This window comes from Aulonocara sp. 'chitande type north' Nkhata Bay, linkage group LG20, assembly GCF_057382095.1.
Source record: "Aulonocara sp. 'chitande type north' Nkhata Bay isolate Kocher_YH1m ecotype deep benthic linkage group LG20, A_spYH_male_GT1.1, whole genome shotgun sequence".
NCBI lineage: Eukaryota > Metazoa > Chordata > Actinopteri > Cichliformes > Cichlidae > Aulonocara > Aulonocara sp. 'chitande type north' Nkhata Bay.
The window spans coordinates 31755823-31779892 of NC_141363.1; the positions used below are offsets into that span (position 1 = coordinate 31755823).

At 42.2% G+C, this 24070-nt stretch overlaps 2 protein-coding genes across 6 annotated transcripts; one reads left to right on the forward strand and one right to left on the reverse strand.

The window, feature by feature from the left end:
* Positions 1 to 304: 304 nt before the first annotated feature.
* On the forward strand, positions 305 to 16552 carry LOC147305976 (uncharacterized). Of its 2 annotated transcripts, none has more exons than XM_086276565.1 (4): positions 305 to 976; positions 7536 to 8457; positions 8661 to 8963; positions 12285 to 16552. In XM_086276565.1, exons 2-4 carry the CDS (start codon positions 7614 to 7616, stop codon positions 14303 to 14305), a joined length of 3168 nt encoding a protein of 1055 aa, XP_086132691.1. In that variant the 5' UTR covers positions 305 to 976; positions 7536 to 7613; the 3' UTR covers positions 14306 to 16552. The 2 variants fall into 2 exon arrangements, with proteins under 2 accessions (XP_086132691.1, XP_086132690.1); XM_086276564.1 differs by having other exon boundaries at positions 7539 to 8457.
* Positions 16553 to 16570: 18 nt separating this feature from the next.
* LOC147305977 (cytosolic sulfotransferase 2-like) lies at positions 16571 to 23672 on the reverse strand. 4 transcript variants are annotated; one of them, XM_086276581.1, is made up of 8 exons: positions 23577 to 23672; positions 21148 to 21286; positions 20914 to 21042; positions 17497 to 17597; positions 17286 to 17412; positions 17097 to 17194; positions 16834 to 17008; positions 16571 to 16753 (listed from the first exon to the last, which is right to left on the reverse strand). In XM_086276581.1, exons 2-8 carry the CDS (start codon positions 21284 to 21286, stop codon positions 16641 to 16643), a joined length of 882 nt encoding a protein of 293 aa, XP_086132707.1. In that variant the 5' UTR covers positions 23577 to 23672; the 3' UTR covers positions 16571 to 16640. The 4 variants fall into 4 exon arrangements, with proteins under 4 accessions (XP_086132707.1, XP_086132709.1, XP_086132708.1 ...); XM_086276583.1 differs by lacking the exon at positions 23577 to 23672 and adding an exon at positions 23062 to 23160; XM_086276582.1 differs by lacking the exon at positions 23577 to 23672 and adding an exon at positions 22475 to 22921.
* Positions 23673 to 24070: the final 398 nt, after the last annotated feature.

Below are 24070 nucleotides of genomic sequence, written 5' to 3' on the forward strand. Positions count from 1 at the left end.
AGTGACAAATACACAGGTGATTGGGAATGAGACCTGCTCCTAAGCAGGATTAATGTCTGCAGTAAACTTGTCAACTTATGTCTGTGTTTGGTCTCAGTCACCGCAAAGCTGCAGCCTCAACAGCATGTCCAAACTAGAAAATGTTTTGTTTGTGCAAGAGAGAGAGAGAGAGACAATCAGGCGAGGGGTGGGTGAAGGAAAGGCACTGAGCCAGGGTGCAGCACGAGGAAACTGTATCAGCTTGGCTCAGGCTGGCTTCCTCCCCTCTACAAAAGCCCGGTTGGAGGGCAGTGAAGAGGAGCTGGAGGCTAGAGTTTCAAGCACCGAACTGACAGTCCGTACTGCACAGAGAAATGTCAGGTGTATCCTCACCTGTCCACGCAAATATGAATTCGTTTCCACTCCTCTTCCCGGCCACTTTATCGGCTAGGTTTAACGCATAACAGCCAATTTTCAGCTATAATCCAAGGAAAAACCCCAGAACCTGGATACTACAGCAAGCTGTGTGATGATGTCAGTGGCAGTGTCGTCATATTTCCACTGGGCATCGTCTAAACACGCTGCTTTGTAAAGGTAGACGGGGTGACAAGGAGCTCAGGTTCAGCTGCGCGTCCTATTGCTATTGCGTAACAGGCGTGCCAAGCGGAAGGTTGGCAGGTAGGCCGTCGCGTTTATCCGCTTTTGAGAGAGGAAAAAATGAGAGGGAGGGAGCGATCTGGAGAGAGATGGAGCAGTCGGAGGGGGCGTACATCTCCTCAGTCGCTCGTGGCTAGAAAGCTGGCAACGATACAACGCTGCTGAAAGGCAACCTCTCTTTGTGCCCATAGAGGAGCGGTTTGAACCTCCACCGCCGGCGGTTGTTATCCTGCGTGCGAGGTAAACCCGGACGACACCTTTGCTTTCACTTCAGGATGTCCTAGTCCTGATAGCCCTGCCGCAGCGGACGCCACCGACTCGGAGCCTCGCAGACCCGCAGGTATGTTTGTTTGTTGCTTGTAACGGACAAACCCTCACGGTAACAGTTATTGGTTGACTGCTATGCGGCTAGACGTCTTTGCGCAGTGATATGCGTGACGCTGTCTCTACCTGTGCCGCGATGTCAGCCGTTGGCTCGGGTTTACAGGCGAGCATACGCTGCACGTTAATCTTTGCCCTCTACCTGTACCTGGTTTCCTCTGCGGTACTGAACTTTATGTGCGAAGTTAGAGGGAGTACTGCCTTATCACCCCCATCTCACATCGTGTAAGAAAAAGCGGCAGTTTGGGTGAATTTTGCCAATTAAAGCCATTCGCGACCGCGTGTCCCCGCAGTCAGGACGGCAACGTGACGTCGTTACTACTGCTCATCATAACCAACAACATGAAATATATACAGCTGGTCTTAAATCACCCCTATCAAGTAATAATAATAATAATAATAATAATAATAATAATAATAATAATTGGGACGTAAAAGGAAATTGTTTAGGCTCAATAGGCAGTAAGCATGCAAAAAGGCTGTTTTCTTTGTTGACACAGCAACAAGTGGAGTGCGCCCTGTTATCTCTTTATTTGTCCCTTGCTGCCAGGTGCTCGACATGTGTTTTTAAGTGTGTTTACACAGGATAGCAGGCTCGTCCAACAAAGCCATATGCGCAAAAGCGCTGCGGCCCTAGTTTAGATGGTCTGGATTCACACCCATGCCTCATCGGGATTTAAGTGGAAGGTGAGGAGGAAGAAGTGGAGTGCGTCTTTCAATGAGCTGCTCCAGAGTGCTGGTGGATGTAGTCGAGCAGAAAGAAATGCAACAGAACTAATTTTCAAAAAGGAACCAACACACAGAGGGGGAAAAAAGGCCTATCCTTTTCCAAAGAAGCTCCATAAAGACAATAAAGCCCATAAAAGGTGCGCTATAACTACAAGTAGTCACTCATATTCGACCAGAGAACTTTAAACAAGCAGGACAGTTAAAACATCCCATAATTATACAGCCCTGAACTGTCAGCCTTTTAGAAAATAAGGCATAGCTTAAGATATTAGTGAAGCATTCATCCCAGAAGATGATCTGCCCACATCTCTTATTTGGGTCTTTATTATCTGTGGGAAGATAAAAGATGCAATAAATGTTTTGTAACTATAAATCAAAAATGTCCATGCAGATGATAGCTGCTTACATTATTTTGCACACAGCCTGCTTGCAAAACTCAGTAATTTGCCACGCAACACAGTTTTATTGCATGCATGTAACAATGTGAGTGTCTGGGGTTTAAGTAAAGCCGCGGTTCAGTAAAAGGCCAAGAGTTTATGACTTGCGATGCCTGCAGTTGATTTTCCTGAAAGTGTTTTGCGGCTTGACACGGTTTGGCAGTGATCTTAGTCTGTCATCAGACTCGCTATCTTTCAGGGCGTGTTTAGTGTTTAACGTGTGAGTGCTAATTTGAAATTAAGGTTCCTCCCAAGTTGTGAATATTTGTCCAATCTGGTTGACTTTTTCACCATTATCACCTCTCAAATATTAATATTGGCAATCTGTGTTTTATTTTTGTGTATCTAGATGTGTCTCTTTGTATGTGTGGAGTGCGGTTTGGGGCCTTAGCCTTTATGCCTGACCTTCAGCCTTTGATCTGTGGCTCGTGTGAAGGCGTAACATGACTCAAAGATGTTGTGGGGCTCAGCAATTTTAAGCGGGACATCCGCTTCAACTGGGGATCAAAGACATAGGCGATTGGTTCAGGACCCTCTCCTCCTCATATAGCATGTCTATGGTGTGTGGTCGGTTACTCTACTGTAGTTTAGACCCCCCCCCCCCCCCCCCCTCTCCCCGAGAGAAGCATCTTTAACAGGCTGTGGTTTGCATCAAGAGATAAATGGATGGTGTTAGTCTATAATGTATGTAAAGAGTTTGGTCATGGCTTTAAATGTATCAAAATAGTTTAAAAAGATCAGTTTAGGGACTTTTTAATAAATAAATTTTATGTGGTGGCAAGTTGAGAGTTGTTTGTAATCCATATGTTGTTTCAAGGTGAGGAATTTTTTAACGGTCAAACCAGCGACCTCCCCCACTTGTTGCATACCAACGTAACCACACTTACTCCCTCTTTCATTTCCCCCCTCTGACTTTTTCTCTCTCTGTCTCACATACACACTAATTCACACACACTGCTTCACAGTCCTACTTCTCCACCCACCAATATGCAGTACAAACAAGTTATACATCTGTAGAGTATGCTGATGTGTGAGCAGTTACACAGTGACACACCAGTCTTTGGTTATTCATTCAGCCTCTTTCTTTCTTTCTTTCTTTCTACAAATTACATTTTTTTTAAAGTTTTCTTCTCATGAGATTTTCATTGGGAGTGGCCAGTTACCAAGCAAATCTGAGATGGTTTGGGTATATGCAGAGGAGGGATAGTGGCTATATTGGATAATGGATGTTTAATACTTTGCTACCGGACAGGGGGAAAAGAGGAAGACCTCAGAGGAGGTTCATGGAGGTAGTGAAGGAGGACATGCAGAAGACTGATGTGACAGCAGAGGATGCTGAGGATAGGGTAAGATGGAGGGAGATGATTCGACCCCTGAAGGGAGCAGCTGAAAGAAGAAGAAGAGGGTTTTTCCAGAACGAATCATAACAAAAACGTTCATTCTTGGCTGAGTTCTTCTCTGAGGATGAACGCTTCACTGATAAGTAAGCCTTCTTCACAAGACGCTCACATCAACACTGAATGTTACAGGTCAACTAAGATATCAGAGATCTTTGTCTATAGTTGAGAGGTCTACCTATACCGACATAGATGTAGCACAAGTGATCGTATCTTCACATATAAACAGATTGAGACTATGTTTGATTTTAAGCCATACGAATGGCAGTGGCAGTAAGCTCATTCCATTTTTTTCCACTAGCGCCACAGGGAGGTTGTATCTGAAATATCTTGCCAACTAATGGATGGCTTGTCATTAAATTTGACTTATTTTCCCTTTTAGACTTATTTGGGTTCAGAGATGACCCAACAAACAGCCTGGTTGCTTGAAGGTATCAGTTACTGAGAACAAAAACATTTTTTTTTCTTTACAAATCTTTTCAGAAGAAGTACGAGCCAGCATGAAAGACTATCACCTAAAACAATCTACTCTAAATAAATAAAAAAATGTGATTTGATTTGGAAAAATTCAAGTAAACACAAGTGCAAATCAGACCTTGGTGTTTGAGTGCTCACTTTCAGCACTGGACAGTTATCTATACTCTGTCCCGATGAACACGTTGCATTAAGAAGTATTGAAGTGTGATACCTGACAAGTGCACATTAGACTGAAAGACACAAATCCTTCTGTTCACAGACTTACACTGAAATGTCCACTCAAATCAGTGGGAATGTTGCTCTGCCAGACTGTCTTCAATCTGGCAGCAAGTGAGAGAGAACATAAGCAAGAAAGAGGGGGATTCTCCAAAGACTTTAATGCTCAAAGCCCCCGCCCGGTTCCCTACACAAACTTTAAGCAGTAGCTTGCATTGTAATACATTACTGTAGACGTGACATCACAATTGCAATGGTTAGTAACTGATTAGTAACAGCTGTTGTAGTACTGAATCATATGATTGTATAACCAGCAGGTCTATAGTGTGGGCAAGCAGTTTACAGTAATCTTCAGATTGTTGCATGCTGCTGTACTATTGGATATATAATCCATGGGCATTTCCTGCTCTGGACAAAGCACACATTGTGCAGGAAAGCGTGACGACATCTACACACCATGCTCAACACAGTGCAGATGAAATACAGAGTGATGTGTTCTGTTTGTGGCCCCCGGGGGCTGAACACGATAAAAATACTCAGACCATGCACACGTCTGCCTTCCCTCCATGGACAGTCACAGAGAGATGCACTGTCTTATTTGTGTATGTGTGTTGACTGTGTGTTAAAAATGGGCTAAGAGGATGCAGTATTCACACTAGCCCGGAATTGATGATCGCACTGATCTAGGCTTTGTGGAGTATGTGCTTGTTCGTAGGCTTCGAGGAGGTGTCTTTCTGCTTAAATTTACTCCACTCGTATTAGTTCAGTGGAAATTCCTAGTCACGCTGCTCAAATCCAGTGAAGGAGAACATTTTTGGAGAGCCGCTTCAGTGTGTGTTACTGTGTTCTTTTGGATGATGTGTGGAGATGAGATTAATGCTGACAGCGTTTCAAATACAGCAGCAGAATGTTACTCCCTCGCCACTAAAGCCAAATGCCATTTGAGACTCATTATTCTGTTCTGCTTCCCCTCATACACACAGACTGACACATGTTGGTTTGCTTTTAGATCAAGATAATGGTATGTTTACTAAACGATATGTGGTAATAGTCAGGTTGTTCATGTTCTTGTGCCAGAGATTGCACACCTGCCAGTTAACCTCAGAAGAAAGGTGAAGTAGGATCAGTTTCTCCACATGGGTTCCTGGATAAATGGCCGTGTCAGCTCTCCATAACAAACCCGTTAATCCTGAAACATAGTTTCTGTGTGACTCTCTTTTTTCTCAGATATTTATATCCTTACTATCGGCATTCACTCAATCTTAGTCTAAATTTTACAGCTCTCACTGCTTTTCTCAGTCTTAATCTTGTCCCGGACCCCTTTAACCGAGGCATGTCCAAAGTCCGGTCCGGGGACCAATCGCGGCCCTAGGTCAGATCTTTTATGGCCCCTCGATTTTCAGACCATGTGTTTTATCTAAGTCTCGTTTAAAATTGACCTGAGATACTGATATTCAGCGGCTTCACTGAAGTTACAGGTATTCCCGACAGCTTGATCTTTATGTTATTTTCTCTCCATATGTGAATGAAAAGTACATTTTTTTTGTTAAGGCTTAAACTCTCCTGATCACCGTAATGACAGCTCTTGTGTTATTGAAAATAAATTGTATTTATGCTTCCAAAAAGGCAAGAAGAATTGTTGGCCCCTGGGTGATTTTCCATTAATAAATATGGCACCCTTGGAAAAAATTTTGGACACCCGTGCTTTAACTTATCACGCCATCTCCCCTCCTGGCCAAACTCTTTTTGAACCACTTTCCTATCTCCACATTCTTACATCTACCATCTTTTTTCCCCCCACTCATCGCTCTATTGTTAGGACTCTCTCAGTAACCCCTTTGCTAAACCAGCTCTGGTTAAATAAGGGATAAAAAGAGAGAAAAGAAAAGGGGGGGAAATTAGAGTTGGCCAAAATCTGACAAGACAGAGCAGAAGAGGTGGGTGAGACTAGAAAGAAAATAAACAGAGACTGCTGTGAGTGGGTGGAGATTGAGATCTATAAGCACTTATGTTACCATACTCATTGACAGTTTTTTCCCTTCAGAAGCTCCCGTGTGAGAAATTGTGTTTTGCAAAAGACCAGTATACGTTTCCTCACATATCAACAGTGTGTTGTCTCACCCGTGGTGCAGACTCACACATACTTATACACATTTTCCGTACACTCACACAGATTACTCATACACTACATATGTTCATGAACACAAAATGAACGTCAGCCGTGGAGCTGCAGTAATTCCTCTGAGACCTAAACATTGTGCCTGTGAATGGACCCTAGGTGATTCATCAGCAGCAGAATGAATTCCCCCATAGGCACCGATGTCTATTTTCTGTACTTTCCCTCCTAACGTTTCAGCAGTAGTGTCCTGACTCTCATCCCTGAGGTTGTCTTCTGCTGTGAGTCATAGGTAGAAACTGGTGTGAAGGGAGATTTATATAAGTAAGAGAGAAAGAAAAGGGGTGTTTTTTTTTGGACAAGAGCAGCTTGTTTAAGGGACGTGCCTGCCAGCTGTTTGGCAAGATGACTCGTAGGATTGTGTAATCCTCAAGGGCCTGGGGGTTTCTACGTGTCACTGGGCTCCCTGAGCTTCACCACACTCGGTGTTACAGCTGTCAGCTTCTGGCATCCACGGCTTAAACATAACAGCAAATAAAGAAAGCAGAGTCCTGATGCTTGGACCGAAGATTATTAAGGAGAAAGGAACTGATACTCTCCCCAAAGAAGTATCAGTTTTATGGAACAGCTAGTGAGGACAAAAGTTAACAAGTCCATCTGCCACGCAGTAAAACCATCTGTGACTTGATTTTCTTTTCTGGCTCGATCGTTTTAATGTGACTTGTTATATAACTTACAAGCTGAACTTATGCTTTTATGTGTCCCATGTCCTCTGTAACCATACACCTTACCACACCCTGTGTGTCTGCTGTTGTCATGCTCCTAAAACAGTGGGAGTTTCACCGACCTACCTTCTGAATCAGTACAACAAAGGCTACAGCACATAATCTTTAAATCAGATATGACCAAAAATTCTTGCTTCGCAATTCCTGTTATGACGCGCTTCAGACCTCTGCTGGTAAATCAGTAAGAATACTGGAATCGCCACTCAGAAGTTAAACCTTTTAGAATGATCTGATGCAATATAAGTAGGTTTTGAAACACCTTTCCCGCACCTGTGTGGTGTGTCTACATATTCGCAGTGCTTCATATATCTGTGCTTGTGTAATGTGTTCATGAAATTAACACAATTCCTGTTTTTCTCAGCAGAAACGCAGTGAAAGGATGGTGTGACAAACAGACTTCCAGAGGAACCAGTCACTGCTCAGCGCTCAGAGGGAGACCATGGCTCCCATGTCCCTCATGCTCCTGGTCTTGCTCACCTCCATCATCGATTTTGCCGATGCTCAGACCGTCATCGGCTACTCCTCCTCCTTCTCTTCTCTGGACCTGCCTAGCGATTCTTCACCTCCACCAACCAAGCAGACTCCTCGTTTCTGGCCATCTTTGCCTCCCAGGGGACGCAGTGATGTGCCCATCAGAGTTACAGGACAGGACAGGTTAACAACTACAAATACAGTGGAGCAGAGGGAAAGACTCCATCCATCGGTGACACAGTTCAACCGCCCTCTTCAGTCTGCCCTTCCCACACAGAACCTTAGCAGTGGACTAATTGTAACCCAACCAACTGCCTCTAGGCCCAGAACTGACACAGCCAGTTTAGCATTCAGCAGGGCTTTCAGAAAGGGAGTTGCCACTACAAAAAGCTCAACTCCACCTCCACTTGCGTTGGACTCTGCCGAAGTGGCTGAGCCTGCAGGTGATAAGACAGTGACAGGAGCGAATCCAAAGGAGGAAGCAATTAAAGAGAAGCAGGGTGTTGATTCACAAGGGTTGGGATCAGGTATTGCTCCAACAGTAATGTTTGTGAAGGAGGAATCACCCGATCCTCTGTCAACAGTTGATGATGAAATGGCACAGTATCGACCGCAGGCACAGACCGCGGCCTCTAAAGTTTCTGATGTAAAAACTCCACCACTGGACAGTCAGACCGTGAAGCCTCACCTGTTTGCGTTGACAACCACCAGCACAACCAGAACCACTTCTACAACAGTAGCGAGTGAGAAAGTGATGACCCCACTGTCCTCTGTGGTAACGCAGCAGACACTTAAGACTGTGCAATTAAAAGGTGAGAAATCGAAAATGCTTGGTTGTTACATGAGAATCATAATCATGATTATGCTAGTTAGTATTAAGATTGGGATCATTTACTGAATCAGTTTATCTCAGTTATCTTGTTTTTAACAATTGTTTGAAGCCTTAAATGTAACTGAATTTAAGTTCAGGTAAGGGGTTAATGCTCGATGTGTTTCCTTTCCTGGAAAATTCTAGGTGAACTGGGACCAAACACTCCTTCCACTGACAGAGTTACTCCAAAGCAGGACTCTGATGCTGAGATGTTACCCCAACCAACATCTACCGTGACTGGCTCTATTGCTAAACAGCTCCAGCCTGGAGCACAGCCGGTTACTACCCAAAGCAAGAACAGTTCGCATTCAAACACCACAAAACTACAAGTGACAAATACTTCTACACCCAGTGTGCTTCTTTCTGCCAAATCAACAACTCAGCTCAGCAAAACAGTACAGCGAGGAAGACATGCTGCAAGCACAACAGTGCAGTCACTGAAGATAGGTAAGAAACAAGAGCCTTGTGTTCTCTGTTTCCTGTGTCCTCTGGTAATTCAAAATGGAATTATTTGTGCAGCTGGGACTTTTTTACTGGAAGAATTTAAAAAAAAAAAAAGTCTTCAAAGGAGGGGAAAAGTAGACACACGTTTCCATGGAAAGTGGGGTTGTAATGTGTGGGTAGACACAGCAAGGGAGGTGAGAGAGCAAGCTTAAGAGGGGGTGGGCAGAATTTCAGCCAGGCAAAGAGATAAGAGAAAAAAAAAGGAAGGGGGGGGGGGCAAGGGCCTAAAAAAGAGACTATTGGGAATACCGATGAGAGAGTAGACGGTGTGGGTGAAAGCAGAAGAAAGGTACTGGCATAGGAAATGCAGGGAGTGGAGATGGCAATGAAAACCAGATGCAGAGAGGAAAGGGGATGAAGGGAGAGGAGATGAGGAAAAGTAAATGGAAAAGGAAAAGCTTGACACGTGGGACACATGACCCAGTCTCTTAGATACCGTAAGAATAACATCATTATGACTTTTAAACAGCAGGACTCTCCTTCAGAGCACCTTTAAAGGAAGCGCATTCAGGTTTTTGTTCTGTAAGCATGAGCCAACTCTTTTTCTTTTCAACATTAGCTTACGTTGGTTCAGCCAAAGCCATTTGGCCGCTCTTTAACCGTGACATAATGGGCAAGGGTCCGAGGTCTGTTTTGCTCTTTCATACTCAGTCATGACAGCGGTAGCAGCTGCTGCGCTCATAATAAAAAGCAGAACACTGGCTAGTTCTATCATATGAACCTCAGTTCGTGCACGTACATTAGACCTGCAGAGATAACCTGATGAGCACAAACAACGATGCACTCAGACTCAAAACCCATCCGTATATCAAACAGTAACGTTAACTACCATAATGAACATGCTTACAGTTATGTACACACACACACTGGGAAGCTCCTCGAAGGAAATTGGCTAGTTAGGCTACAGCACAAGTGCGTAAATGAAAACTTCACCATAACTGTGTTTCTAGTGATTATCGAAACTCCATCAAACTCCGTCTCTCAGGTGGAGAAAGGGAAGACTGAAGTGAGAATCCTTCTCCCATTTACTTGCAAAAAGGATTAAAAGTAAAATAGATTTTAAGACTTTTTTTAGTTTACAGGAGAAAACTGATCTGAAATGATGATAAAAATGTTGTGTTCACTGTTTTGCAGCCACTCCTTTTCCCATAGTTGTGTTTGGAAATATACCTTTTTTAAACATGTGAGTCATGTGATGATAAATTTAGGCAGATTTGTCATACCAAAGCATTAATTTTAGGTACGCTGTATATATTATCAAGTAGTTCCTGAAGTGCTTACTGAAACAGGAACTACCACAACGATTATTTGTGTTCTTTGTGTCTACATACCTGACTGGGGACTGATTTTGTCAGCACAGTAGATTTTCAGTAGTGCAAGATGCAAAAAAAACTTCATAAGTGTGTGCTTGAAATTAAAAAAACAAAACAAAACTCCTTGCCATAGATTCTTTTTAATTTCTAACGTATCTGTATCTTCCTTATACGAGGTATCTTTATCCGGTGTTCAAACATAAAATATTCCCAAAGGTGGGTGTGGTCCGAGAACTCACAGACTTCTTGGCCTGCGTTATCCAATCACATGGTGGTCTCCAGTTATTTTTCACCTCATTTCAACATGTGGACATATGAAGCCATGTTGGCAGTGCATATGTGAAAGAGGAAAAAAAACTCAAGGGCAGGGGTAGGTTTAAATGTATCCAGCTGTGTAATGTGATCACAACATCTGGAATGTGTCTGGATCTCGCTCCTGTTAGAAAAAAAAAACTAGAGGAAAGTAAAACATAGCTTTTGTATAAATAAAGAAGTGTGCCTGTGATCTGCATGCAATGCTCAAGTATGCAAAGCATTTTTGTGTGTGTGGTGTCTGCGTGCGTGATAAAATGAGGCAGCGAGGGAGAGGAGTGAGTCATTATTTAGTGTGGCAGTTTTATGGTTGTCTTCTACAGGGTGAGGGCGAGCTTAAAGTCTTCCAAGCAGTTGATGGTTTGAGTGTTTTATTGTATCGTTCCACCATCCATCAGATTTAAATGTGTGTGAAACAACTCCACATATTGTGTATCTTTGCTGTCTTTCTTAAATTATTTCTAAATTGTTACACATGGTAGTATTGTTACTGTGATATATGTACATAAGTGGCTTCCAAAGACCTCGGCGATGAATGAACCTTTGGTAATGTTGTTGTGTGTTTCAGAGTCATTCCAGGAGGAAAAGGTGGAGTGTATTGAACAAACAGAGTGTGTGTGAACATGACAATATTAAAGAGAGAAAGAGAAACACAGACAGAGATGTTATATTGCCAAGATGTCTTGTCTCATTAGGTCATTTTGCATTGTATAATACTTTAAATGTGAACAGCAGTTTCCCTGGATCATACATGTATTGTGACACATCACTGAGTTGCATAACACAGATGTCCTTGTTAATTACATAATCTAATCCAATTAAGTCAGACAATTGCTTCCCGGTTATTCAGAGGAGCTCTTTTGTTAGTCAGATACATTTACAATATAAACAAGAGGATCGGCTTGCAGTGCTGTTCACATAGAATATTAGGGTTTTTGGGTGATTGACATTTCATCTTTAAAACTGGTTTTAGAAGAGGTGCCTTGTCTTTGGATTCCATATTTATGTGCATTTTTACTAAGCGATATGCAGTCTCTAGACTTCTGTTTTTATACATGAACACTTTGTTATTTCCATACTTAGAAACAGTTATACATCTGATGGTAGTGAAAAGAGAGATGAGAGTGACACGAAAACTGATGCTAATGCAATGGTGCACAGGCGATGTTGCTCCTCACCTTCTGGTGACCCTGAATTGGATAAGCAGCTGAGGAAGTGATTTCAGAGATTTTGAAGAGAGAAACGTGGCGCTCAAAAGATCCTGATTTTAGGAGATCTCCACAACAGCCAAGATTTGAATAGAGGTAGAACACCCAGGACTTTTTTATTATATTGGATGGTGATTCTAAACAAGCAGTTTTTATGATCTGGAGCCTGGAAAATAAAGTTGATTTGATTTCACAGTTTGGCGTATTTGAGTAGATAGACCTTGGACAATGCACCTCTGCAGAGCTGATTAGGTTACTCTGCACAACTGAAAGGTCTCAGCTGTCTAGCTCATGACTGTGGTGGTGAACTAAACCCCTCTAGTGGTTGTCCTAGGTTCTACATCTGTATTAATATCACTTCAGAACAATATAGCATATTTTGTGCATTTCAGCATTTGAAAATCAAAACACTGTTCTTCTTTTTTTTCTAGGGGTCTCTTCCAGTCTTACAGCGAGTGTTGTACCAGTCATCCAAACACGGTTTCGTCCCACATATCAGAATGGTATTATTCAGAAGAACCACTCTCATCAGCTATCGAGGAACCCTCACTCAGCTCCTTATTCCACTTCTGATCCAGCTCCCTCTCCCAGTGCCAATTCCTCACCTAATGCCACACTTCTTTACTGGGGTGATCTAAGCCGGACACTTGCTTTCGCCTGGGAACTTCACGTCTACGGATCTGCAAGCCTCTTCCTCTTGCTGTTTGCTGGAGCTGCTCTTGGCCTCACACTGTCCCCTGGCGCAAACTGTCCTCATCGTGGTGCTCTTGCACTGGCCAATGCTCTGCTGTTTCTGGCTGGAGGCCTCAGAGCAGCTCTATTTCTCATTGATCCCTATGGCACACGAAAATTCCTCCCTCGCCCTGCAGTTACAGCCATCTACAACCTGCCTCTGCACCTCCTGGTATGGACACATGCTGCCCTGGCGCTGCTGGCACTGAGGGTGGCAGGAATAAGTGCGTTACCGCCAACCATGGAGCGGCCTCCTCTGGTGGCTGTGCTGACTGTGTTGCAGTGTACCCTGCTGCTGGCAGCTGATCTGCTCTCCCCAGCCCTCTCTCCTGTGGTGCCTGTTACCCTACAAGTCCTGTCTCTGTGTTGGGGTCTGGGTCTCTGCCTGGGCTTTCTTTGCTATGTCTTCCCACGTATACGCTGCCCTGCTGTTCCTCAAGCCGGAGTTTCCGAAGAGGTACGGAGAAAGGCTTGGACAGGGAGCAGGAGAATAGGAGTGATTCTGGGAAGAGTGCTGGCAGTGTGTGCAGTTCTTGGGGCTTTGTGTTTTGGGTTGCATGCCCATGCTATCTTGTGGCTTTATGGACTGTTAGGTGACTGGACACGCTTCAACTGGGGATGGTGGCTAGTGCATTTCTGGGCCCGACTCCTGGAACTAGCCTGGGGGTTCTCCCTGCTCCTCCTGAGCTCGTGGGTGTTCTGGAGGCCTCAGAGTTGCCGTGGAAGGGAAGAAGGTGGCCAGGATGGAAGAGCAGCAGGAGACCTGGCATCCCCTAGTGATTCTGCAGGCTCCCCTCAAACACACACCTGCTGGTCCAAGATAGTCCAGAGCCTGAAGGGTAAGCCCTGCAGGAAGTCTGACAGTAATGGCGTAGGAGGAGGAGGAGGTGGAGGAGTAGGAGAAGTGCCTAACAACTGGGCTGGCCAGGAGCGTCCTGGGGCTGATATCAGCAAGAGTCTGATTAGAAATCAGAACCATGAGCAGGCCGTTTCACAGCCACTTGTCAAAGACAGCAACCGGGGACGGAACCATAGGGGCCACTCTGCAGAGCGAGGCACATCTGACGGCTCTACTGGCTCCCTCCTAAGACTGCAGACGTTTGGCCAGCCTCCACAGCGCTCGGTGAGCGGCAGCCTGGATCAGGATAGGGATACTTCCCTGTCTTTCTATGAGTTTGACCTGCGGCCGCCCTCCCCCATCGACCTGACCCGCAGCATCGATGAGGCTCTGCACAGAGAACACCTGCTTGAAGGAGGGAGCCTGTTTCATCCTTTGAACCAAACCTTACAGTCCCCTTCCCCAGGCTCAGGGGTCAGTCAGGGGCCCTGGCTCCGCAGGAACAGTGATCCTCAGTTGCTCTCAGAGAGTAGCGAGGCTCCAACAGAGTCTTCCATGCCACTGGGGGGAAGCATTCTCAGTAGTGTACCCAGTAGGCAGGTGACTGCTCCCCCAACGCCATCCCACCAGGGTCACAGATGGTCTGGAAATGGGACAACAAGTGTCCCTTCATCAGTGTCCTGTCCTGTGTCACTCCGTCCCTCCAGAACCTCAACGGGGCATTTGGGAGACGATGGAGTGGACGACACACGACCGTTTATCACCCCAGACTCTGAAAGTGTGCGAGGGAGAGCTGCGAGGCCAGTGGGGTCACGCAGTTACCTGGAAGTCAGTCGACATGACGATTCTGCCAGTGTCAGCAGTGAGATTATTGACCTATGAGCCTAACCTTGGACATGAGGACCAAATGACTGCACATCTAACGCATTCATTTAACAGGAACTAATCCTAACCAGGGATGCTGCAAATATTGGGATAATAGTATTATTAAACTGTGTAATAATACTTTTTGTCAAAAGAGTGAAAATATAAAAACAAGGATCTGGGTGACAAACTTAAAAGGTGTCACCTAGCTGCCTTTTGTCTTTGTTGATCAGATTAGCTGTTGATTAGCATAATTTATAGACAAACAGCACACTCACTTTCCCATCTGTCTATCTTTTTCTTGTCTGTTTAACACTGGTATGACTTCAAGTACACTGAGAGCACACTTACATACAATTCCTGAGAATGGCTCTTTAGCAGGTCCGTGCTTGTGACTGGCTTCAGACTTGTGAAGCTGATGAATTTAATCTTTCAAGAAAGTAAGTAGATTTAGATATTCAAGTTCTTGCTTGGAAACATTACTTTAACAGCGTTAAGTTTAAAGGGTAAAAGACAAATGATGCTCCAAGTGTCTTTGTGTCCTGTTCAAATGGTTTCTGCAAAAAGAAAAATACATGACTGCATATGATTGCTCATCAGTTCGATTCCTTTACTAGAGTTTCTTTGCTGTCTTTCATATTTCAGTTTGCTTCGTGATGTAAAGTTGTGCCATACGTAATCAAAGTTGGTTTTTGTGCTATTATTAATGGTTTTATAAACCCATTATTTGGGTTAATGGTCTCTAGCATCTTAGCATTATGACTCAGCTGCAGATTACTACATCTAAGCTCTTAACTTGCTGCTGCCATCATTGTACTTGTCCAGTTTGCCTTGTATTTTAAAACCGGTTACATAAAGAGGCAGGCGATAAACAACAGCCAGAGACACAGCTGCGGAGCAGACACCTGCTAACATGTGTTCCTGAGGTTTTTAGCTGTTGATCAAATTGACAGACTTTAAATATGGAACTCAACTATGATGCATTTTGTTGAAGGACAGAGCTTTGCAATCAATAACCAAGCTTAACGTAACCCTCTCAATAAAAATTCAGTTCAATATGTTTGGTATCTAATTACATGCTTCATAGCTTTGCAGGGCTGCAGCACACAAGACCGGCTTAGCATGAACCTCAGAATTCCTATAGTTAGGCCTGACTCAATAACGGAGCACTTAACCCCAAGCCTGAGCACTAGACTGAAGTATTTTATTACTAAAAAGGAAAATATCTTTGAAATCTATGATGTATAAGCAACAATGTAAATAGTTATTTTTGATGTTTCATGAATAAAGGTGTATTTGAAACAGTTATAGTTGTTACTGTGAAAGACAATCTAAGTGATATTGCTTATGCGTCTGAGCTGTGCAGACAGTTTTGCTATTTCGACGTCAGATTGTGGCCTGTTTAGTACATGCAGAGCTGTGACAGCTGATGCTTGACTGCAGATGTTATGTTAAGGACTTTTTGGGCTATGCTCAGAATTTAAAAAAGATGGAGGTTTAGCGAAGTGTACAGTTGACGGTCAGGATCGGTTTGATTTTTTATTTTATTTCAGCTTTTCCTGTCGTTAGCGGTGACAAAATTATTGGGGGGAAAACAAACAAACAAACAAAACAAAAACAACATTTTGGTGAAATCATATTTCGTCCATTAATTCATTTGAACTGTTTCTGATCCCAAAAGATAGCCCAGTGGTTCCCTCTGAAACTTGAACGGTTTTGCTCCAACTTGAGATATACTTTATTATAAATGAAACTTACAGATTTATCATTGTGATTCAGTCTTTGAATGTTGTTTTGAATATGTGAGGATAAAGTGACATTTTGTTTTGCATTATTTGGGAAGAAACATAGTTACTCATGCCTCTGTTCCTGATTAGAGCCAGTCCCTTACTTGTTTTCCGGTTACCTCAGGGTGACTTGCAGCACCTCCCAGTGATGTGAGACGCTTGACTTATATAGTATTTACAGTACAATGGCCTTTTGTTGCTGTCTACATTCCAGTGAACCTGTATAATTTTACCGTATCAGCTCTCGCCATTACCGCCATTACCTATTTTACTTCATGGCAGCCGTGGTTCCTCCAGCAACTGTAGTGTTGTCCTACGGAGCAGTAAGTCCTGTAGAAAATGTGCCCCTTTTGGTCTTTAGCCATTTTGCAGAAGTGCAGTGTTAGCGTCATCTGTTTACTTTGCTCACTGAACTTTTGTTCTCGTATTTCTTGCTGCATTTTTTGTTTGAATTTAAATAAAAATGATAAAACTCAAACCCACCTTTGTTATCATGTTTTTCTTTATTTTTACTTGCATATCTAACACAATGGCAGATATACTGTTATACTGTTCTGTATAATCACCTACAGAACAGTACGAAATTGAAGATCAGTGTTTTTCATCTTCTTCTTGTAGTCCTCATTAAACTGTTCATCCTGCTGTACAGTGAAGTGATTATTCCAGTCGCCAACCCTTCCTGAAAATAGAGAAATTAGGAGCAAAGTTAACATCTCCTTCACCTTTCAGCAAACAAACTTACAGGCGAATGTACCCGACCTTTGCGCATGAAGGGGGAGATTTTTAAATCGAAGACTTCATCAGCGGAGCCATTCACCATCTTGTTGTTCTTCATGTTGTCAAATTGAACTTTTTCTGTGACTTGTTTCTTCAGCTCTGTGGTAGGAGACAATCCCAGGAATGAGCAGATGCGGACGAGTTCTTGTTCAGTATCCTGCAAAAATAAAACAAAAAAACAAACCCACAACCCCTTATTATGTGTTTATGTCCACAGCCTCACAGACAGTAACTTCAACACTCACCTCAATCAGGTCCTCATAGAACAAATACAGGATATTAGAACAGGTCTGTTTCTTCTCCCACCATCCTCTTACATGTTCGTACCAGGAGCCAAACACCACTGACAGATGCCAGAAGACAAATCATAAGTGATAAAATAACCTTTCGCATTTAATGTATTCAGTCATTCATGCTTATGGTTTGTCACTCACTTTTTCCCTCCATGAATCTCTGGAGGAAACTCTCCCAGCTGCCAGGCTCTGGCTGGACCTTGTTCATGCGATCAAAGTGGAAATAGGATACGGCACTGTCCTTGGCATTACGAGCCACATAGATTATCTAAAACCGGAAAGAAATGACAAACAAACACTGAGAAGATTGTCTCCGTGAATCGTACCAATAGCTTACTTGTGAGCCATGTACCTTGGAGTTCTGCTCCCAGAATGATTTGGGAAGGAACTGAACTGGTAGGTGTGTCTTGATAATGCGTGGAAAGCTGGTTAATTCATTCAGCACATCCACTCCTAGTAAAAGAGATCATTATGTTAGCGGAACGTCACAATGACATTGATCTATATCACCAATATTACAGTCACCAGTTACTTTGCCAAATACACTTTACTATTATTAGGTTAGAGCCTAGTTTGCCGTCAACTGTCTAATTATTCATGATACAGATTGAACGAGGTACTAGAAAGATTCCTCAGAGATTTTGGTCCATATTAATACATCCCAAAGGTGCTCTATTAGACTGAGTACTGGTGACTGTGAAGGCCTAGTCCTAGGCCTTCATGGTCAAGAAACTAGTTTTATATGATCTGAGCTTCATGACAGTAGCCATCAGAAGATGGGTAAACTTTGGACATAGACAAAAAACAACAAAAAAATACTCAGGTAAGCTTTGGTGTTAAATATGATTGGTAACCATTCCAAAGTGTTTCAAGAAAATATCCCTCACACCATTGCAGAAGAAATCAAGCGTTATGAGACCAGGTAACATTTCCACAGTCTTCTATCACCTCTTTTGGTGAGCTGTTTGAACTGTAGCCTTAGTTTCCTAAATGGAGGGATACTGTTAGGATGCCTGGGTCGTTGACCCAGGGTTTTTGAGTTTATTATATTATTTATCATTTCTAGTCTTTGGTTTCTTTGTTAGAGTTCTGTCTTATGGTTTATGTCTCTGTGTTCGCTAGTTGCTCTGTCTCCCCTGTCAGGTGTATCGCTTTGTCAAGTTCGCGTCTCTGTGTTATGTTTCCTGTTTTACTTTGAAAGTCTGTCTCATGTATATGCGTCTGGTTTTGCTTCCTTTGTCTCGTTAGGCCTGATTTGCCCCAGCTGTGTTTCCCTCCTGTTACCCATTCCCTGATTGCTCCCTCTGTGTATTTATGTGAAGGCTGCACACAGCTGTCACATAACAGATACTTGGTGTGCTCTTGTGCTTCTGTAGCACATCTGCTCCAGGGTTGGATGCGTTGTCAGGGGCGGACCTAGAAGGGTGGCATGGGGTGGCAAGTGCCACCCTAAAATGATCCCTTGCCACCCCAAGTGCCACCCCATTTTTGCATATGACAGTGTTGTTTATTAAAATAAGATAGCATTAACACTTTGAGCATAGTTACAGTCAACAGTGAATATAAATGCTAAAACTGAATACATTCCATAGTGTTCCCCCCTCCACCATTAACAAATGGATCAGCCCATAGCAGGACTTTTTTCTTGTTTTCAGTAGCAAGCATGCTTATGATTGTGCCAGAGCACATTTTGAACAACACCATGGGAATTTCGCTTTTTACACAGGTGGTTGGATGTTACACTCTGGAAATGGAAGGAAGGTGAGTGTTATTAACCCTCCATGGTCCACGGACATGCTGCACCTCCAAATCACATGACTATTTTAAGCTGACATAGCAACAAGCTGCAGCCATGCTGAGTCTCTGTTTCAGCCCAAATTGAAAGTTCGGACTTCAATGCAATGTTTTTAAATTTTAATTACAGGCCAGTAAATCCAGAGTTATGATAATATATATAAGCCACGCTTTTTCTAAATACTGTTGTCACGTTTTTGTGTGTGTGTGTTTTAAGCGTTTTGTAAGAACAGCGCGAAAACAGTAAAGAAAGGGGAAAAGCCACCTCTTTCCTATTGGTGGAAAAATGTACCATGTCGACCAATTTAAAAAAAAAGTCAACACGTGGGATTTGGTTGTTTAGGAAGAGGGGAAAGTTTTGGGAGTGACGGTAACAACAGAGCTAGCGAGTGAGAGATTTTAGATGTGGGAAATTTGTGATGTTTAGTGTGGAGTGTATACTTAGTGTGTTGTGTTCTGTTGTGTAGTCGTTTTGTTTTGTGTGTCGGTGAGGGCACTAATGAATGTCACAAAGACACATTTGTAAACACTGTCACCAAGTAGAAAACCAGCGGAGTGATACACCTCCTGTTGTCAGGCCTGCAGGTTTATCCCTGTTCTCCTCTGTCTTCTGGTGGACAAACTTATTTTTTACTGGCACACATCATTTGTGGGGCATCTTATTGTGACACCTGATTGTTCTCTCATTTTAGTTTTAGTAATATTTTTAAATGGTTCCATAAAATGAAAAAAAAAAACAGCAGGTGTATTGGCTGCATTTTTAGATAAATAGTTGTATATGTTTACAAAATGTACAATTTGTATTTGCATTTCAAGTTATAAAAATTTACTCAACATGTCTGTGGTTTTTTTTACAGTAAAAAAATACTACTAGGATTTTAAGTTCTTTGTGTGATTTCAGATCAGTAATACTAATGCAGTATGTCAGTGAAAAAACAACTAAATTCAGTTGAGCGGAAGAGATACCAAACAAGGCAAGGGGGGAAAAAAATAAAATGAAACAATCTGAGGGTGAAATACAAACGTAAACTCAAAAGGAATCAAAAAATGCCAGTTGTATTTCAGACCTCAGTGGATGAATCCAACAAATCATGAAAAATTAGGTTTAAATTTTTGTTCATGATAGTGCAGATTTCTGACATTTTGTGTAATTTAAGCTGTAACAATGTGATTGTTTTCTAACAAAAAACAGCGTAAAACTAAAGTTAGACTTGTGTTTGTAAATGAACCACCCATGTTGTGTAGCTTTCTGGATTTTATACTCATTGGGCTACATATTTATTTATTATACAGGCTGTACAGTACATAACATCAAAACTCACATGTTTTATGTAACTAAAGTGTGTACTTACTGCATTGGAATCATTTGACCATATGTAACCACCTGCATATGTGTTTGGGGGGGGAAAGGCTTTGATTTTGCCACCCCATTTGATTTCTTTGCCACCCTAAGAAAATTTCTCTAAATCCGCCCCTGTGTGTTGTGTGTTCAGATACTCTCATACTCTCAGCTTGCCTCTAATGAATGGTTGTTTGAGTTACTCTTTGCCTTCCTATCTGCTCAAAGCAGAATAGTGACTCTCCCCTGACTCCTGGCAGCAACAAGGTATTTTCACCTAGAGAATTGCAGCTCACTGGATATTTTCTCTTTATTGGCTCATTCCCTGTAAACCACAGAGACAGTTTTGTGGGAAAATCCCAGTAGATCACTATTTTCTGAAATACTCTGAGATACCAGTCCATCTGGCACCAACAACAAAATCACCCCCCCCCCCCCCCCTTCTGATGCTTGACCACGTCTACAATCCTAAATGCATTGAGTAGCTGTGATGCAACTGGCTAATTAAATATTTGAGTTAATAAACAGCTGCACAGCAGCAGCTGTACCTGATAAAGTGTCTTTATTAGAGTGTCTAGAGTTTATCAGAGTGTCTTTATTATGCCTGTCACACTGTGAGCCTTTAAAACAACTTGCCTGAGGGGTAACCAGACATTTGTATCTCCAGGAATGGCACTCGTTCATGGAGTGGGACTGAGCCTTGACGCTCAGGTGAAGTCTGGCCAAAGTACAAAAGGTCCAGGATGTAAGACACCCATGTGTTTCCTCAGGAATTAAAAAAATTGACAGAAAAAACACAAGTACTTCCTCAAAGATGCGAACAAAATGTGTGTGTGTTTTTTTTTTTTGTTTTTGTTTTTTAAAACCTACCTGCTTTAGGGTAAGACGCTAAGACGATATCATCTGGTCTTGCTCTGAAATTCTGGACGTTTTCCCATTTGTCAGTGAAGTAATTGGTCATGCAGACTCCATGGAAGTCAAATAGTGTAGGTCGTGATAGTGACTCCATCTTTTTTTTTTTTTAAAAAAAAAAGAAAAGAAAGAAAAACAGCGTTTGTTTACCATCTACAGACCAATTCAGAGCAAATTCGACAACACTTTGTTCCTTGTAGCCACATTACAGAAAACAAAGCTTACTAAGTTATTGGAAACGCCCTTTAAAAGTAAAGTATAAGGTTTGACTCAAGGACAAATAGAAAGTCTCTGTGTGTGTGTGTGTTTCTCTGTGTTTGGATCTATTTATTTTATTTTATTCCTTTTTTCCATTTTCATTCCTGTAAAGTATAAATAAATATGGGTTCTGATCTTATCACACCAGAAGAATGCATGTTTGATTGATTGATTGATTGATTGATTGATTGATTGATTGATTGATTGATTGATCATACTTTATTCATCCCGAGGGAAATTGGGTTAAGGCTGCCAGCCGTGCCAGCGCCATCTTACCCTTCCGACCATACATACATTACACAAACATCACATGGGTTAGACAGGTCAGAGAGGTATAACAATGGAAAATACACAACATGAGGAAAGACGAGGAGAAAAAAGAGCTCCCCCCAGACTGAGCTCCAACAGGGAGATCAGTTTGAGAACAGAAAAACAAAACACCTCAGCGCATACAAAAAGCACATGACTATCAATACACCGTAGAAACACAAGACAAGCAACAGGGACGGGTAAAGGGTAATAGAGAGCCGGTGTAGACAGCGCATTGTGCCCATCCAGGCAAAATTTAATGGTGAAAAATGAATTAAATTATCAAATTAATTAACTGAATTATTAAGTATAAGAATGCATGTTTTTCCATTTTGTAGAGAATGAGCATCCTCTACTCTGAAAAGCCAGGGGGAGCTGGTCGACAGTATGCACGTCAGCCAGAAGCCTGGCTGCAGACCCCATAACCATTACCGTTAAGCCTTGATTACATACCGCACTATGGAGGCAAACTGGAAAATACCACTGGGGCCGCTTACATCGAGGGTTAATGGGAGGATTAGTACGTGCAAAGTATTTAATGGATATTTGGACTGTACCCCCGGGGGCGTCAATTTGGAACCCTTCATAAAGCCTTTTTAAAATACCTCCCTATAGCTATATTGATCCAAATATGAAACGTTTACTGTGGACTAGGACTATTTTACTAAATATACATATGTGTGTAGAAAAGAAGACAACTTAAACTCAGTAACCATACTGCTGCAGACGTCGGGGAGGGGGTCCTTGGAGGTAGATCACCAGTAACAGCGGATCCGCGAATCTCACCTTACTCCAATAAAAGTCAGTTTTTTTCCGAGTAAAATGGTCACTGCACAGAAAGCTGCTAACTGATTGTGATCCTCAGTTCTCCATCATTGTGGCTCTTTACCAAAACAGTCAACCTCTTCTTCCAAATAAGGAGACAGAGCTGTTGTGCAGATTCCGCAGTCCAGGAAACACCGGGAGGAAGGTGCAAGGAGACTAACTTTTTTCCCTCTTTAGTCAAACTTTATTTAAAACATATAACGGTGGTCATGTCCCAGCAAACTAAATATGGGGCAAAGATATGTTTACGTGAAGTGGGACATTATTATATTATTCGTGGTGGCAGGTAGCCTACTGTAGCAGGAAACAAGATAAAATCAAACAAAGTCTGCAAGTTAAGTTTGGTATTGATCGTCATTGATCATAGACAAAGGCTTTTCACACGTTTTCTTTGATCATTTTCTAACGTGAACAGTTGGTTTAAGTTAAGTTGGTTCACCATGTTCAGCTGGATGCAGTCACGTGGGGTACTGTACTTACTTTTATGGCTGCATTTGCAACGTAGACTGGTAGGGGCAGATAATATTTAACCGAGGAAGTCTGCCTTCAGGAGATCACCAATTCGCTACTACACTTTATTCAACTGGTCAAAAGCTGGAATTCAGCTGGAAGATCCCATTTATACAGCTTGTTATCTGACCTACAAAGCCGTAGATTTCATTAGAGGATATGTGCAATATGACTGTAGATTATTCGTTAAATGAAAACAGAACTATTAATCAAAAAGTATCTAACACCTTCATTCATATTGTTTGATTTCACTGTGATTGTTTGTGTAGAAAAAGGTTATTAACATAAAATTTCAAGTGCACAACACACACATGAACATAGCGATGAAAGGCCAACACTATTATGATATGAGGTGCCAACAGTTTTATTGTTCAATTACAGAGTTTAAGGGTCACCATAAGATTTGCTTTAAGTCAAATTTAACAGACTGTAAATTATGTATTTAGCCTTATGTAATTTAGAAAAGTAAATAAGCGTTAACTCACCTGCAGTTCTCTTTATCTGTGCTCTGCTCTAATAAACAGTCCAAATTCAACTTTGTACCTGACGCACTGCAGCTTAAAGCAGATGTTCAGTGTTTCCTTTGCCTTACAGGATGTGACAGAGTTCAAAAAGTACTATGAACCATCTGCACCACTCCAGGGAAATATATTACAAGTAAGACTATTCACGATGGGAAGGACCGCAGACTATCTACTGATTCAAAATGAATTTAGCTGTTGCTCTTTTTGCAACAGAGGAGCAATGAACATTAAAACGTCTGTGAAAATATTTTGTAGCGTGAGAAAATTTGTTTTGATTATAGTGTTTAACTCCTTAACACCTGGTGTGAATAGTCATATCTTTTCTTGTTGCTGTTATTGCTGAGTCACAATGATTAAACTGAAATGTGATCACACTTATCAACTGAACTTTGACTATGAGAATTCTTTGACAGCATGTTCAAAACTTAATTTTAATAGTGGGGATAATCACGCCC